Source organism: Panthera onca, chromosome B1 (assembly GCF_046562875.1).
Source record: "Panthera onca isolate mPanOnc1 chromosome B1, mPanOnc1 haplotype 2, whole genome shotgun sequence".
Taxonomy (NCBI): Eukaryota; Metazoa; Chordata; class Mammalia; order Carnivora; family Felidae; genus Panthera; species Panthera onca.
Window position 1 is genome coordinate 3658954 of NC_138342.1, and position 15302 is coordinate 3674255.

Sequence of the window (15302 nt, forward strand, 5' to 3'; positions counted from 1 at the left end):
TGGCCCCCACTGCCAGGGAATGGATCCTTCTTTGTCTCTTCTCGTTTTAGTCTGGATTCTGCCGGAAGCAGAACTGACAGGCTGTGTGCGTTATCAACATACAAAATTTAAATATAAAATGTTTTAGATAAGATCATGTGTGTATGTGCACAGATACACACCCACAAGTACACACTCATTTATACGTGAGGAGATTTGTGATGAGGAATTGGCTTATGTGACCACGGAGGCTGACAAGTCCAAAATGTACGGTGTAGGTCTGCGGGCTGGAGGTGAAGTCTGCGGGCAGTCTTCTGGAGAATCCTCCCTTGCTGGGGAAGGCTGGTCTTTCTGCGCGGTGCAGACCTTCACCTGATTGGGTGAGGCCCACCCACACCGTAGTGGGGCAGTCTGCTTACTCACAGACCACTGATTTCAATGTTAGTCTCATCCACCCCACCCACCGCCTCCAAGTTGACACGTAAAATTAACCTCACAGGCCTCGCCCAGACATTGGGACACGGCAGATGCCGGACGCAAACGATTGCGCAGATGCGCGTGTGCCCTTGGGTGCTTTTGACAGCGGCTGGGCTCTGTGTGTCCTCGGAGTGTTTGTTACGAGCAGATCTTTGACCTTCCCCCATAATTGGCAGGCGACAGGAAGAAAGGAGATGGGTGGTGGGCTGTTTATTTCTGGGAGGATCCTGTGGCTCGGTGAGGCTTGGTGAGGGGAATGTCCTTTTGCAATCTGAATGTTTTTCAGAATTGCTTGCAAGAGGTGACGTGGGCGAGGGGCGGTGTAGAGCGCCTCCTTGGCGAGTTCTTCCCTCTTCCCCGCCGTCTGGGAGCCGTAGCAGCGAGCCGGCCAGCCGTGCGTCCCCGTGCTCGAGCCCCGGCTCCTTCTGGGCTGTCGCGAACTTGGCCCGCGCTTCCTCCCACTGCGGAGAGGGCTTTTGACTGACCCGGGATGCGTCACTCGGCCAGCGTGAACCACCGTGAGCGTAACTTGGTCCTTTGTGCCCTCACAGAAACTGTCTTCTGAGAGGCCGAGCTCCGACGGGGAGGGCGCTACCGAAAACGGAATCACCGTGTGTAATGGAAAAGAACAAGGTGAGTTCTGCTCGTGCCGAAAACACGTAAACCACAAAGCAAAAACCAAAGTGAGAAACACAATTTAAGAAACTGCAGTCGGCTCTGTGAACTCTGAGACCATCTGCTCGGTGGCTCGGTCGCGTGTGTCATCGCCCAGAAGTGCACGGAAACCCCCTTGGACGATGCGAGCCCATGTGTTCGCCTGCCGTCCTGCCGAGCCCTGGCCTCGGTTTTTCCCCATCGTCCTGCGGGTGCCCTGCGCATATTTAAACCTTCGGGCTCCCGGACCTGATGTATCGCCAAGAGGAATTTGCAGTGGGGAGACCTGAGTGTCCGTGAAGAGCGGGTGGGCAGTGTGGCCGGCAGCCCGTGGCCCGCTCCACGTCACCTGCACGTAGCCCAAGAGCCCAAGCAAGCCTTCCCGCTGCGTGAGGGCCCTTCCCAGCGTCCCCTGTGCGGGACGCCAAGGCCAGGCTCACAGACTTCTGGTCATTTGAAATCAGAGGTTCCGAAAACGTCTTTTATTCACCTTCGCGTAAAAACCGTTTGTGTAAGCCGTGGTTCAATACACACGACATAAAATTGACCACGTCGACCATTTTGCGTCCACCTCGGCCGCGTTAAGGACGCTCACGGACTTGGTGCCGCCGCCCACCATCCCCGTCCAGGGCTCTTCTCGTCTCGTGAGACTGGCGCTCTGTCCCCCGGAAGCAGTGGCTCCCCTGCCCTCCTTGAGCCCCTGTGCCCACCGTTTTCCCTTCTGTGTCTGTGAGCCTGACAGCTCGAGGAAGCGCACATGAGTGCGGCCGTACGGTACTGTCCCTTCGTGGCCGGCTTGTTTCACTCACCACGATGTCCTCGGGGTCCGTCTGCATGGGAGCAGCTGTCAAGGTGCCCTTCCTCTTAAGGCTGCCTGCCATCCCTTTGTCTGGACGGACCAGGCTGGGTTTATCCGTTCCTCCATCAGCAGACACTTGGGCTCCTCCGCGTTTTGGCCGTCGTGAATGGAGCTGCCGTGAACGTGGGCGTGTGGAGTTTGAATTCTCTTTTTCTGAGTCAGCTTCACAAGGCGTAAACGTGTGCAGTAAAATCCACGCTTTTTGGCACATGGCTCTTCGAGCTGAGACAAACACGGGCCTCTAACCATCACCGCGGTCAGGATGTGGAGCGTTTCTGTGACCCCGAAACGCTCCCTCGAGCCCCCGGCAGCCACTGGCGCGTGTCGTGTCCTCTCCAGAAGGCCCTGCGGGTGGAATCAGGCGGCACGCGGCCTTTGGGTCTGGCCTCTCTGTCTAGCTCAGCGCCCTGCACCTGCGCCCACACCGTGGCACACCCCACAGTCTGCTCCTCTGTGTGGCCGAGCCGCATGCCGGTGTGTGCGGACCACGGCTTGGGTATCCCCCCACCGCCTGGACAGCTGGGGGTTTCCAGGCTTGCGCGCAGTGAGTAAGGCTGTCCTAGACATTCGCAACAGGTTTTCGTTTCTGTTGGATAAAAATCTAGGGGCGTGGCTTGTCAGGCGTGTAGCATTCTCACCACCTTGCCGCTGTCATTTTGTTTTGTTCTATATATTTCGGCCCTTTCTGTGGGTGTGGGGAGCTACGTAGTTGTGGCTTGAACTTGCACTTCCCTGAAGACCAGCCATGTTAATTGAGCATTTTTAACGTGCTCATTTGCCAGCCACATCGCACCCGAAGACACGTCTGCCCGGATCTTTTGCCTGTATTTGTATTGGGTTTTTGTTCATATTATGGACTCTAGAGAGTTCTTTAATGTTTTGAATATGAGTCCTTTATCAGTGTGTTTTGCGTGTAGTCTCTCCCAGCCTGTGGCTTGTGTCCTTCCCGGGGTGTGTGGCCTGAGAGGAGGCTGGGATTTGTGGGTCGTGGGGACGTTTCCCCTGTGCAAAGCCAACGGCCTGTGTGCTCGCAGCCCCGTGACCTTGGCTTCCCAGGGGAGCGGTCCGCCCACCCAGCTCAAGTGCGCTGTGCCGAGCAGGCGTCTCCCAGCTCTGAAAGGAAGTCCCCTTAAACCAAATAGCAATCCAGGCACTAAGAATGTTAAAACCCAAGTAAGCCGGCCTGCTGCGATACCACAAGCTTTGCGCCGGAAGGTCACGACCTCTGCCTTTGCCCCTGCGATTCCCTAGCTCGGGCGTGTCTGGGTGTAATTTTAGTCTTCTCCGTCGGAAGGTACTCGGTGGAAGGTATCATCTGTGTCTTCCGTGGGCACATTATGTGTAATCAAAGCCCGGAAAGCAGTCTTTACACTTTGCCCCAAAACAGAATAACATACAATCTCTGGTCCCTGCTCGGACGTTGAGGCACGGCACACGTTGTTGGTCTCTGTCCTTGTTTGCCATTTCCTCTCCTGGGTCCCTGCTGGAAATTAGGTTCACAGAATGATACGAACGTCTGTGTATACGTGTTAGAGAATATACGTGTGTGTGTGTGTGTGTGTGTGTGGAGAGAGAGAGGGGGAGAGAATATATCTGTACCTAACCACCCACCTTCTCGCTCATGACCGATTTGCAGTCGAGAGATTTCAACACAGCTCCCCATATCCCTAGCCATCTTGTGACTCAGGTTCTCCACTGGCCGTAGGGATGTGTCTGGGCTGATGATATTTATGGCTTTAAAAATGCTGGGAGTTGGCTTTGCTTCGGTGGTCTGTCCCTCACTGCCTGCCAAGCACTGACGGCGTGTGACGTTTGGACCCTGCGGCTTTCCTGGTCTCTGAATTTATTGGAGAGTTCTGAGTCTTGGAGGTGTCTTCGTAATTCCATTACGTGTGTCAAATCCTGCCTTCTGTGTAGCGAGTAGCATCAACACATTCTCACGTCCCTACATACTTTGGCTCTTCCTTCCAGGGAGTCCCTTCTGCTTTTGTAAAAAATTAATCAGTGGTCCTTCAGGGAATTAGAAGCATCGGGTCTTTTCTTGGTGGTCAGGTCCTTCCCCAGCAGGAGAAAATGCTGGTAGAGTCAGAAGTAAATGTAACGTCTTCGCTTTGAGCCACAAGGAAGAACTCCGTGTGCTCCCCAAGCTCTGCGGAAGGGGGTGTTCAGGGCGCGCCGGGAGCGTCTTCCTTTCAAAGCTCAGTTTGAACGGGACTGCGGTCAGAGGTGGTCTCGAAGCTCTTCTGAAACGCTTCGGTGTGGCCACACGGAAAGCACAATGACAGAGTTGTCCCGACCGCGGACGCCCACGTCTGGGGGTAGCTGGGGGTGGGGGGTGGGGTGGGAATGTGCCAGTCCACCAAGATGGCGACAGGTTCTTGGTGTGTTATTTGAAGAGAGGAGGGGCAGGTGCTGAGAGAGCGTAGGGGAGGCGGGGTGCTTGTCCTGTGCTCCATCCATGCGCCTGTGTCACACCAAGGCTTCACGAGATACCACAGCCTGGAGGCGGAAAGCACGCATGTTCATTTCTCACGGTCCGCAGGCGGGAGCCCTACCTGGAGGTGCCATCAGAGCTGTCTGCTGGCAAGGGCCTCTTCCTGGCTTGCAGACGGCCGCCTCCCGCTGTGTCCTCACGGGGCCTTTCTTCCGCGTTCAGTCTCTTATTTTTTTTTTTTATTTTTTTTTATTTTTTTATTTTATTTATTTATTTTTTTTAATATATTCAGTCTCTTATTAAGAAGGGCACTGATGCTGCGGGATCAGGGCCCCACCCTTATGATCCTGTAACCCCATCACCAAATACAGCTGCGCTGGGCTTGGAGCTTCAATGCAGGGGTTCTGGGGGGCACCTACTTTCAGTCTGGAACAAAGGCTGTGTTTACCCAGAAGTTTGGCTTGGCTTCTTGTCTTTCATCTGTCGTTTCTTTCTAGAGAGGCAATAACGGTGAACACAAAGTGACTCGAACTCGGGATGGTGCTGAGTCTGCCGGGCCAGGGAGTGCGAGAGCAGACCGGGTGGGACTGGGATGTGGGCCCGTGCCTGGTGTCCCCAGGGCCAGGTGGGATGTGAGCCTGCCCCTGGTGTCCCATGGGTCAGCTGGGACGTGGGCCCGCGCCTAGTGTCCCCAGGGCCAGGTGGGACGTGGGCCTGTGCCTGGTGTCTCACGGATGGCAGATTGGGACTGGAGGAGTGAGAACTACCCAACCCCCTCGCCCACCCCCGTCCAGAGAGCGATCGTGTCAGTCTGTGTTACAGGGGCCTTTAGGAATGAGGCTTAGGGTTGTAATCCCTCATCCCCCAGTCCCCTGTCTCTGAAATTATTCTGTGTGTGTTTAAGGTATGTTCCTTTGGGCCCAGGATGAGCAGGAGGGGAGAGAGTTCCTCACTTTCATTACATTGTCAAAAGACCCCTTGTGGGTTACAGATCGGGAGGCTCGAGTCACCCTGGACAGGGCGACACCAGGAGGGCGATGGGGAGCCCCTCTCCCGGCCCACCCCCCTCCGTAGTGAAGCCACACTTGCCCCTCCCGGAGGCTCATCGTCCTGTGCGATTCTGGCAAAGGTGCCTTTTCCCCTTGGATCCAGGACCGGGCACGCAGTGGCCCTCAGGTGATGGGGGTGAGTGACCTCTCCTTTGCACAGTTGCCGTGGGAGGAAAGGTCTTCCTTGGCCCCCGGTTCCGGGTGCGCTTTCTCACGCACCTTCCGATCCCTGCGAGATCCCAGACGGGGGTCCCAAGTTGCCAGGTGTTGCTGTTTCCCAAGGGGAGCCGGAAGTCATTTTGGTGCACAGCGTCTGCGTATTTGGCGTATCTGGTACATTTGCGACCTCGTAACTTCATGCCGTGCAGGCCAAAGCAGAGCGTAATGGGCTCAGATGGCAGCTGCCGTCCTGGGCGTTCTGGGGAGGGTGAGGGGCTGGTGGAGGGCTCCTGGGACTGGGGAGGACCTGCGTCCCCCTGTCCCTCCGCCAGCCCCTCCCCAGGCCGCTCTGCTTCTTTCCATCCCTCCCTCCAGCCTCACAGCCTCCATGTTCCTGACGCTCCCCCTGCCCAGAAGGCTCTCGCTTGGTCCGGCTGCTTCCTCGTCTCCCAGCTGGCGGTTCAAAGTCGCCCCTCCAGGCGGCTTGCCCACCACCCGGGGCCTGTCCACGTCACCCCGGTGTAGACCGCGCGGGCCCGGCTGCCATCAGGCCTCCTCTGTGTGTGACTGCATGTGTGCGTGTGTACACGTGCTTGCACACCCATGTGCATCGTCGCTAGCACATACACTCCTTCTGAACACCTGTTTGCTGTATTCTTTTGTGTCCACACCAGCAGTCGGCTCATAGCAGGTGCTCAATGAGTACAAATTGAGGAAAATACAATGGACTGCGATTTATGCTCTGTCCCTAATTTTTTCCGTTAAAGTCTACAACTGACACTCTCTCTCTCTCATTTCCATCGTCACTCTTAACAGTTAAGAGGAAGAAAAGTTCCAAATCAGAGACCAAGGGAACCGTGTCTAAAGTCACTGGGAAGAAGATCACCAAGATCATCAGCTTGGGGAAGAAAAAGCCCTCGACGGATGAGCAGACCTCGTCCGCGGAGGAGGACGTCCCCACGTGCGGTAAGCCGGGGTTCCCCGGCCGGGAGCGGCGCTCACCCCACTTGTGTCCTTCTTTCCTGGAGTTGCCTCTGCATCGCGCGGGCTTTTCCCATTCGGGCTTGTGATCATCTGAATGGTGGAAAAGGCGCTACGTTTCTGCCGCTTATTAATAAAAGATCGTGCCGGGGTTTGAGACGATCTCCGAGGTTCTTTCAAGATGAAAAACAAATTCTTGCTGTGATCCCGTGAAATTCTCCCAGAGTCCTTTTAAGCATTTCTGAGCTGGGGCACACGTGCCTTGGCGAGCGAAGGAGGGAGCGTGGGGCTCGGAGCGGCATGCGTGGGGTTACCGCTGGCGTTCCCCCCGGGCTACAGCGGTAGAACGAGCATCCTGGCGGTGCTGTCGCTCAGCCCGTCACCTCAAGTCCCTTCTGAGGGGCTGCCCTGTCCAGGAAGGGGTGGGCACCCGCAAAGCGGCCCCGGCCCTCCCGTGTGAACAAGGAGTCACGGGAGGAGACGTGCAGCGCGGCCTGGTGACAGAGGAGGGAAGCCGGCACAGCGGGAGAGTGTCACAGGGACCCTGGCCAGGTGGAGGCCCGGTAGGGCAGCCTCTGGGGACAAGTGGCGGGTGAGGTTGGACAGGTGTCCTGTTTCCTTGGCCACCGTGCAGCCGTTCTCAGGAGAACAGCACCGAAAGCCGGACGGCGGGGCTTTGGCCTCTATTAGGAACCGAGGGTAGGCCGTGGGTGCTCGTAGAGCCGCGGCACATCCAGGGTTCTGTCCCTGCAGGTCCCTGGTCCCCTCCCTTTGCAGACTCGCCCTGTTCACCCCTCTCTCCGCGAGCATCCATCTGCCCGGGGTATCGGGCTTTACTGGGAATGCCGCCCCAAGTGCCCGAGTTGGCCATACAGACAAGGGGAAGTTAATTCAGCAGCTGCCGCGTGCCAGGGCGCGAGCCGTGTGCCGGGAGGACGCTAGGGACAGGTAGCGCTGTGGCGGAGGGGCAGGCTGCAGAGTGCCGGACGCAGGCACGTGCCGTACCCCGAGGGCAGGTCACGGGGAGTCCCGGCTCCCTTCTGGCCTTGACAGTCGGGGTTCGAGGAGGCCACCCGCATGAGGCTTCCGCGGGCCCTGTAGAGACCCGTCCTTCGTCAGGCCGGGGCAACCCTGGGTGGTGGCGCACGTGCCGTGGAAGCCGGCTGGGGGGTCCTCTCGGGAGGTCCCGTTAAGCTGCCATCTCTGGATTGTCGGGGAGCGCCCTGGCAGCCGAAGGAGGCCAAGGGTCTAGGAGCCCGTGCATTCAGGTCCCCGAACTTGGCAAATGGCAGCGGGGTCATAGGGGCGGGCTGACTGACGCTGTGTCCACTGCCCTACGTGAAGGCGGGGGCATCACCTTGTTGAAGTTACAGCAGGGGTGGGGGCGGGGCTCTAGCACAGAGGGGTGACGCCAGGATGCTGTTTCCCTTTTGCCTCTGACTTTCTTGGTGCGGCAAGAGTCTCTGGGTGGTGTGGGACTGTCCCTCCTTTCGCACTGGCCCTGGAGGGGAGTTAGGGATTAGAAATGCAAGGAGGGAGCCATCCAAAAAAGGAAACAGAAATTCTGTCACGAAAAGCAAACATTGACGTGGGAGGCGAGCTAGACCGCAGGGTCCAGACGCTGAGCTCTGGAAGGCCTTGGCCTGCGGGAGCCTCACAGCCCGTGGAGGCGCAGCTGGCCCACGGGCCCGACGCTGCTCCTTCCCTGGAGCTCCCTTCTGCATAGCCCTTCGCTCCCCGGGAGACTCCCCGCTCATAACCCCTCGCACACGGCCTCATTGTATTGGCCATTCGGCACTGCCAGAAATCCTTTGCTGGCACTTTCTTGGAAACGCTTGGTCACTCAGAGGGCAGAAAGGGTGAATCTGAAACCTGTGATATGCAGGTGTGGATTTCTATCAAGCTGCTCAGTGGATATCTTTCGTCTCTGTTAAGAGAACCTTCTCTGTCCACAAGATTTTAAAATTGTCATTTAGATCTTCGCTGGGTCCAGGGGCCACAGAAGGGGTCTGTAGAGAGAGGCAGGAGGAAAATGACTATTCTCAATTATTCTGGTACCTCTGTAAAGTTTTACGCGGAAAATGTCAGCTGGATAAAGGCCGGAGACGCCAATCCTGCTGAGTGGTGGCCGTGCGGCCGCTGCCCCCGTGCGGCAAGCAGAGGGGAGCTGAGCTGGACGGGCCGGAAGGACCGTGCCGCTGGGCGGGCAGACGCGAGCTCCCGGGAGCGATTGAGACCTGGGTTCAAATCCAGCCCTTCCGTGAAATGCGGCCCAGCAGGTGGGCCTCCGGGTGCGTGATAACGATGCAGTGGGGGTAGGAGATGGTTTCTGCAGGCGCTCCACGGGGAGTGGGCTGGGGCAGTGGGTCCCGCGGCCGCTGACCGGGTCAGCCCAGCCAGCCCTGTACCGCTGCCCATTACCGCCCCGAGGCCCTGAAGTGATGGTGAGCGTCAGCCCGGTGCGCTCACATACCGCCACGCGCAGGCTGCGGCCTGAGACGTGCACCAGACCCCCCCCCCGGCAAAGAGGGATCTTCTGTTGGCCCCCTTCTGGTGCTTGCCTGTCCCTGTCTACATTCGGCAGGGGTCGGGAGACACGTGTCCTCATCCTCTCCGCCCCGTCTGTCCATTGCCGGACCAGCGTGCAAGCCCCACCTGGCCGCCGTCTCTGTGCCCTCCAGGCCACCAGGCGCGAGCTGTGACAACTCAGAGTCCTGTGCTGAAACGAGAGCTGCTTCTGCCTCCCGGTTCAGAGCCTCTGATGGTCATGTCCCAGCCTGATTCCACAGCTGTCCCTCCCATCCTCCTGGGTCACATTCACACTGCCTGGCTCCCTAGTCACGCCCCAGTGCCCGGCGCAGAGCCTGGCAGACAGGGGCAGTGCAGCCCACGCCCGACTGGCTGAATTACCTTCAGCAAATTGTGGAATCTGTCTAGGCCTCAGGTTGCTCCTCTGGGAAATGGGCCCATGCTTACTTTGTCTTCTTAAGAAAGTTAAAGATGAAATCATGAAACACTAAGGTCCATGCTTAATAAGTAATGTTGTTGTTATTTGCTCACCTGATGAGCTTATTTTAAAAAACCCAAGCAGACAGACAGACAGACCAAAGCAGCGTGAGGGCAGTACCGGGGGAAGCAGCCTGGGTACTGAGAAATACAGAAGCGGGTGGAAGGAGAGGCCCCGGGTCAAGGTGGAGGTCTCTGTGGAGGCAGCATGACCTGAGCTAGTGAGAGGCCTTGCTGGATATTCCCAGGGTCCCTTCTACATCAAGCATTCTGTGACTTTGTGGAGTTTTCAACAGTAGGGTTTTTTGGCACGCGGGGAAACTCTATACCTCTCCCCTTCTGTCACAACCTGCTCCGCAGGACATCAATCAGGTGACCTTTAATCAAGGGGGAGGAAAGAGTGCGTGACATAAGTCGCTGCCCTGGGGTGTTGGCATCCTCGTTCTTGGACACGTGAGCCTTTGGGGGGCAGGCGTCTAAGGTGGGCAGGGGAGTTCTGCCGTGGGCGGGACCGGGACCAGCCAGTGGCAGCGTCAGGACGTGTGGTCTCCCCTCCTTCCCCTGGGCGTCTCCTCCCGGCTGATTGTAAGCCAAGGCTCGCCGCAAGTGAAACCACCATCGCACTGGGACCCGAGCCCTCCCGAGAGGGGACCAGAGCCTGGCAGGCAGACGCCACGTTTCTCGCCCTGCGGAGAACGCGGGACGCTCGGCCCCGCTCCCGCCTGCTCTCCCCAGCGGCTTGTGCTTGAGAGCACCTGGCGCTGAGGCCTGAGACGCCAGCGATCCAAACGGCCGCACGCGAGAGCGTGTGTCCAGTCTCCGGCCCATCGAGCTCTCAGGGAACCTTGAGCCTCTTGCCACGGTTTCGCGAGAAACGTACGTTCAGAGCAAGACTAATCTCAAAACATCAAACTGAAATTCCCAAACTGTTAAGAGACACTGACGTCTCACCTGACACGATGGGTGGGATCTTATAAAAATAAAATTGCCTCCGAATTGCCTCGTGCGGTTCCTGGAACTGACCCGGACCCGGGTGGCTGTTGAGCCTGGGGGGTACGGTTCTCGCAGCAGGACACGTCCCTCCCTGTCTTTAGCGGGCCTGGCTGCGCTTTGGCACCATCTGGTGGTGGGGGTGTGCTACAGCTGAAGTGTGCATGGGGCCCATCGGGATCCGTGTCCCCCGACCCTGTGACTCCAGATGCCCTAGATGGCTGTGTGTCATTTCCCTGTGCTCCCTCCCCGGAAGATGGGATCTTTAGGCCACCCCTTTCTGGAAGAGCAAAGGGCAGCGAGCCTGGTGGTGGAGGCCTGCTGCCCGATGTGGACGCATCACTGTGGTGTTCACTGTGTGTAGAGACCGGCCTCTCGTGCACTGTGATTTTCCCTTGTGCCTTTCCCGTTTGGGAACTGAAAACAAATCTGAGGAAGCCGTCAAATACGGTAATTTCATATGGTGTCATGCTCAAATAAAATGAGAATTTGTCCAGTGTAACCATTCCGTTTGGGGCTCCGATGTCAAGAAATTGATAGTTTTGGTGACTCGGGGCCAGATTCAGCCAGGGAAGAAAATATCACGAGAGTGCCCGGACCTGTTCCAGAGATTACCATCGCCCTGGCTAGTGGAGCCGGGCTCCGTAACGGCCCCTGCCATGCTGCAGGGCCGTGTGCCCGCGCGAGAGTGCCCCCACGTGCCGAGTTCTGCAATCGAAAGCCATGTGCAAGTGTGAAGGCAGTGTCGTCACTGTTCCTGAGAAGTCATTTAGTTCCTAGGTCTTGTCGCTCACATTCCTCAATAAATATCCTAGCGTCTCACTCCCCCATCACCCTGCGCACCAAGGCCGGGTTCCTGTGATGGTTTCCGAGGTTCTAACAATCCAGGCACCTCCTGTCCCCCCAAGGCCACCCTGTCCCTGAACTGCTCCTGCCAGCCCCAGTCACAATGTCTGTCAGTGCCCTGGAGCCCACCGCCTCCTTGTGAAACTTGGTCACCTGTGTGTCCCCTAAGTTCCTGGGAGCAGTCGCTGGCCTGAACAAGTCACAGGTCCAGAGAGACCCCCCTCCTTCACAAAGGAGCCCTTTCAGACTCCGGTTGGACTCCAGCCTCTCTTCCTGTCCCTGCAGCCTCTCCTAGATGTGTAAGACACGAGGAGCCTGGGTCCCAGGCACTTGAGCCGATGGGCTGGCTTCTCCCCTTGTTCCCCAGTTTCACAAGTACAGCAACTCAGGCCCCAAATGAAAATTCTAGTTCCAGGAGAAGCAGTGCACCTTGCGGTAGAACTCATGTCACTCTGAGCCAAATGAAGACTTAACATTTTACATGTGCATTTTATGTGTGAATTCATTGAGCAGATGATCATACGTGATGTAGAAAGCATCGCTATGGGCCCTGTAACTTAGCTGTGTGTTGGGGGTTTTGTTTTGTGATTGTGATTTGTGTATAGCATTTATCCTTTGCTAATGGAGTGTGTAAGACACAGGACTGTGTGTGTTAGACGTGGAGAGAAGCAAAATGCGTACTCCTAAACCCTTTGGAAAAGGCGATACAAAACCCGAATTGGAGAGAGTTTATTTTGTCTTGTTTTTGAGCAGGGTGTGGGTGTGGGTGTGTGCACACGCATGCGTGAGTGGAAGGAGTAGTGCAATGACTTGTGAAATCCTTGTATCGTTTCTTCCTTTCTGGCCAGGGTCCTAAGCCCCACATACTCCCTTCCTGCGTCTCAAGGGCGGGGGGCAGCCATCTCCTAGCATCACGGAGCGGGAGGAAGCAGCAGCCACCCTGTGAAATCTGGTTTCCTGCCCTGTTAGTTCACATACTGATGGTGTCTTTAGTGTCAGAGACCTACGCCTTCAGACTCCGGCGTTCCCGTCCCGTCTGGGCGCGCTCCACCAGTCGGACAAAATCGTCAAGCGCGAGGGCTGCGGGAAAGGCCAGGAGGACGTCTTTGCCTTCTTTCTGTAGGACTCTCGTGCCCAGGACCTTCCATCATTTGCTGGAATGCGTCCAGCGGCGGGGGACTCAGCGCCCCCCAAGGCCTCCTATTCCTTGCAGAGTAGGAGAATCGAGTTTCCTTTTCGGGTAGTGTTTTTCTCGCGTGATGCCAGAATCTGCCTCCCGTAACTTCTGCCCCGGCTGTGTCATTTTGCAGCTACCCGGAGTGAATCTCGTCCTTTTCCATATGGTGTCCCTTTGGTCATGTAAGACGACCACTGCGTCCTTTCCCTCCCACCCTGCAAACACCGAGGGTTCAGCTCGGCCAGCCCGACCCCAGATCGCGACGAAACCCTTAACCTTCCCAGAACCACTCCCTGGCATGCACCCCCCCCCCCCCCCACTGCGGGCCCTCAGGGGCGTCTGGGGGGAGGGGGCGCCTGCCTTCCCAGGAGTCCCCGACTCTGCGTGAAGTGAGCCGCTGGGTGGGGGCGGCCCTTCCCGTGGGCGTAAACTTGCACTTGCACGTGTGCGGGGGGCGGTTCTGCGCTGACGGTCTCCGTGGTCCCCTTGCAGGCTATCTCAACGTGCTCTCCAACAGCCGCTGGCGGGAGCGCTGGTGTCGGGTCAAGGACAACAAGCTCATTTTCCACAAGGACAGGACCGACCTCAAGACCCACATCGTTTCCATCCCTCTGCGCGGCTGTGACGTGATCCCTGGGTTGGACTCCAAACACCCCCTGACCTTCCGGCTGCTTCGCAATGGACAGGAGGTGGCGGTGCTGGAGGTGAGCTGCTGCCCGAGGCCACCCTCGGAGACCCGCCGGGCGCTTTTCCTTCCTGCCCGGTCCCCGCTGCCGGCCCCGGGGCACCGTGCTTCCGGTCGTGTCCCTCGCGCGTGCCGTGGGGACCCCCTCTCTGCGATGGTGCGAGTAGCCAGCACCCCCTCTCACTGCACGGTGCAGGCCCCCTGTCTCCAGACGCCGCCTCGCTTCCTGTCGTCCGCGCGCATTGGCGCGGTTAAATACACGGTTCCACACAGCGCACTGCTTTTTCAGAGTAAGGTCACCCCTTTCTCCCCTAACGATGGTCTACCTTTGAAACAATGGTATTGCTTTCACTTGCCCTTCGGAATGTTCTTCACAGACGGAACAGGTGTTTTTAGACAACCTTACAGACGGCGGCTCACGGGCCAGTCACACGGAAATCCCAGAAGAACACCTTTCGCTTTCAGGAGCCCCCTGCTTGGTGTGCATGCGTTACGTGCTTGCCTGCTTTTGGGGAACTTCTTATTCGCTGACGCGGAAAAGCAGTCGACACTGGTTTCTTCACTATCTGCTGACAACTTCCAATTTTATTTTCCATCTATTATACTATTAATTTATTTCTACCCCCTAGTAATTCAGACCTTCTTTTTTCTGTCCCTTTGTTCATTCACATTACCATGACTTAGACACAAAGACACGCACACGCACACACACGTGTCCACAAACACCAGGCGTGTGAGCTTCAGAGCACGTGGACATGGGCTGTGCAGTTGATGGTCTGGGAGGTCTTGATGGGAGACAGGTGTTTGTTCCAGAGGCTCTTTTCACAGAAACTGTCTCCGACAGGGGCAGGACCAGACTAGCACTGGAGTGCTCCCTCCCACGGGGCCGCGGGCCTGCGAAGCTGGCCAGGACCCACTATGTGCTCCGGGCCCCGGGCCCCGTGCCGTGGAACAGCGGGATCACACCGCGTCTTTTTTCCCTCGTGGCTTTTTGATTTGCCTGTAAAACAGGAGTGTCAGGCCGGAATCTGCACTTTTGCAAACGTGGGCCGAAAACCGTAGAGTGGGCGCAGGGGAGAGAACTGAAAACCCAAAGGAGACAACGTCCTCGATGTAAAGCAAGGCGGGTCGGGTCTCCTGTGCGAGCTGAGCCTGGGCAGCAGACCTGGGGCGGGGAGCCAGGGAGGGAAGGCGCCCTTGTGCATCTGCGGCCCGCAGGCGGGGCGGCCCCTTCCCCGTGTTTCCTCCCTGTCCCCGTCATTAGTCACGCGCACGCACACGGCCCCACGCAGGCAGCCCCACCTCGGTCAGTCATGAGATGCGGCACGCCAGCCAGTAACTGTAATCTGTATGTCTTCTAAGGTCACTTTAACTTTTATTTGGAGGCGATTTCAGAATTACGGGAAAGTTGTGCTAGCAGTGGGAAAATCTCCAAGCACCCTCCACCGTATCCCGCAATAGAAGCATCTTGCCTTGTGCGGGATCTCGGGCGCTCCCCCCGCACCCCCCTTCCTCTCCTTCTGTGTAACGTTTCTCAGACTTTTACGGCCACGTTGCCCCTTTATTCCTTCAATACTTCCTTGCACATGTGCTAAAAACAGAGGTATTCCCTTACCGAAACCACAGTATAATTATCAAAATCAGGAAATGGTCATTCGCACCCTCCTGTTACCTGATTGTTCGACCTTAGTCGGCGTCTCTGATCTCCACAGTGTTCCTCGAAGGCACGAGGAAACCCCAGCCAACGCCTCTTTGTCCAGCTGGCTCTTTTCCTGGCACAGAGACGTGCAGAGGTTACAGACCAGTTACTGCATGGAGGCCCTCCGTCTGGGCGCATCTCTGCCTCCTCGCTGTTAGACTGCGGGCAGGCCTCCCTGGCGGGAGCCGTGGAAGCGGGGCTGTGTGCTGCAGGCCGCATGGGCAGGCGCATCCGTCACTTGGCCCCTCGGCTGGTGGTGGTAACTGATCCCTTGGGCAGGGCGTCCGCAAGGCTTCCCCCTGCACAG

At 57.5% G+C, this 15302-nt stretch overlaps 1 protein-coding gene across 9 annotated transcripts in view; it reads left to right on the forward strand.

Moving 5' to 3' along the window:
• AFAP1 (actin filament associated protein 1) overlaps positions 1-15302 on the forward strand; it is a 146216-nt gene that overhangs the window by 100548 nt on the left and 30366 nt on the right. For all 9 annotated transcript variants that reach the window (XM_060655485.3, XM_060655490.3, XM_060655489.3 and 6 more), the window contains 3 exons: positions 1008-1089; positions 6428-6577; positions 13104-13315. In XM_060655485.3, coding sequence (XP_060511468.1) covers positions 1008-1089; positions 6428-6577; positions 13104-13315 — 444 coding nt within the window. The remainder of the gene's footprint in view (positions 1-1007; positions 1090-6427; positions 6578-13103; positions 13316-15302) is intronic.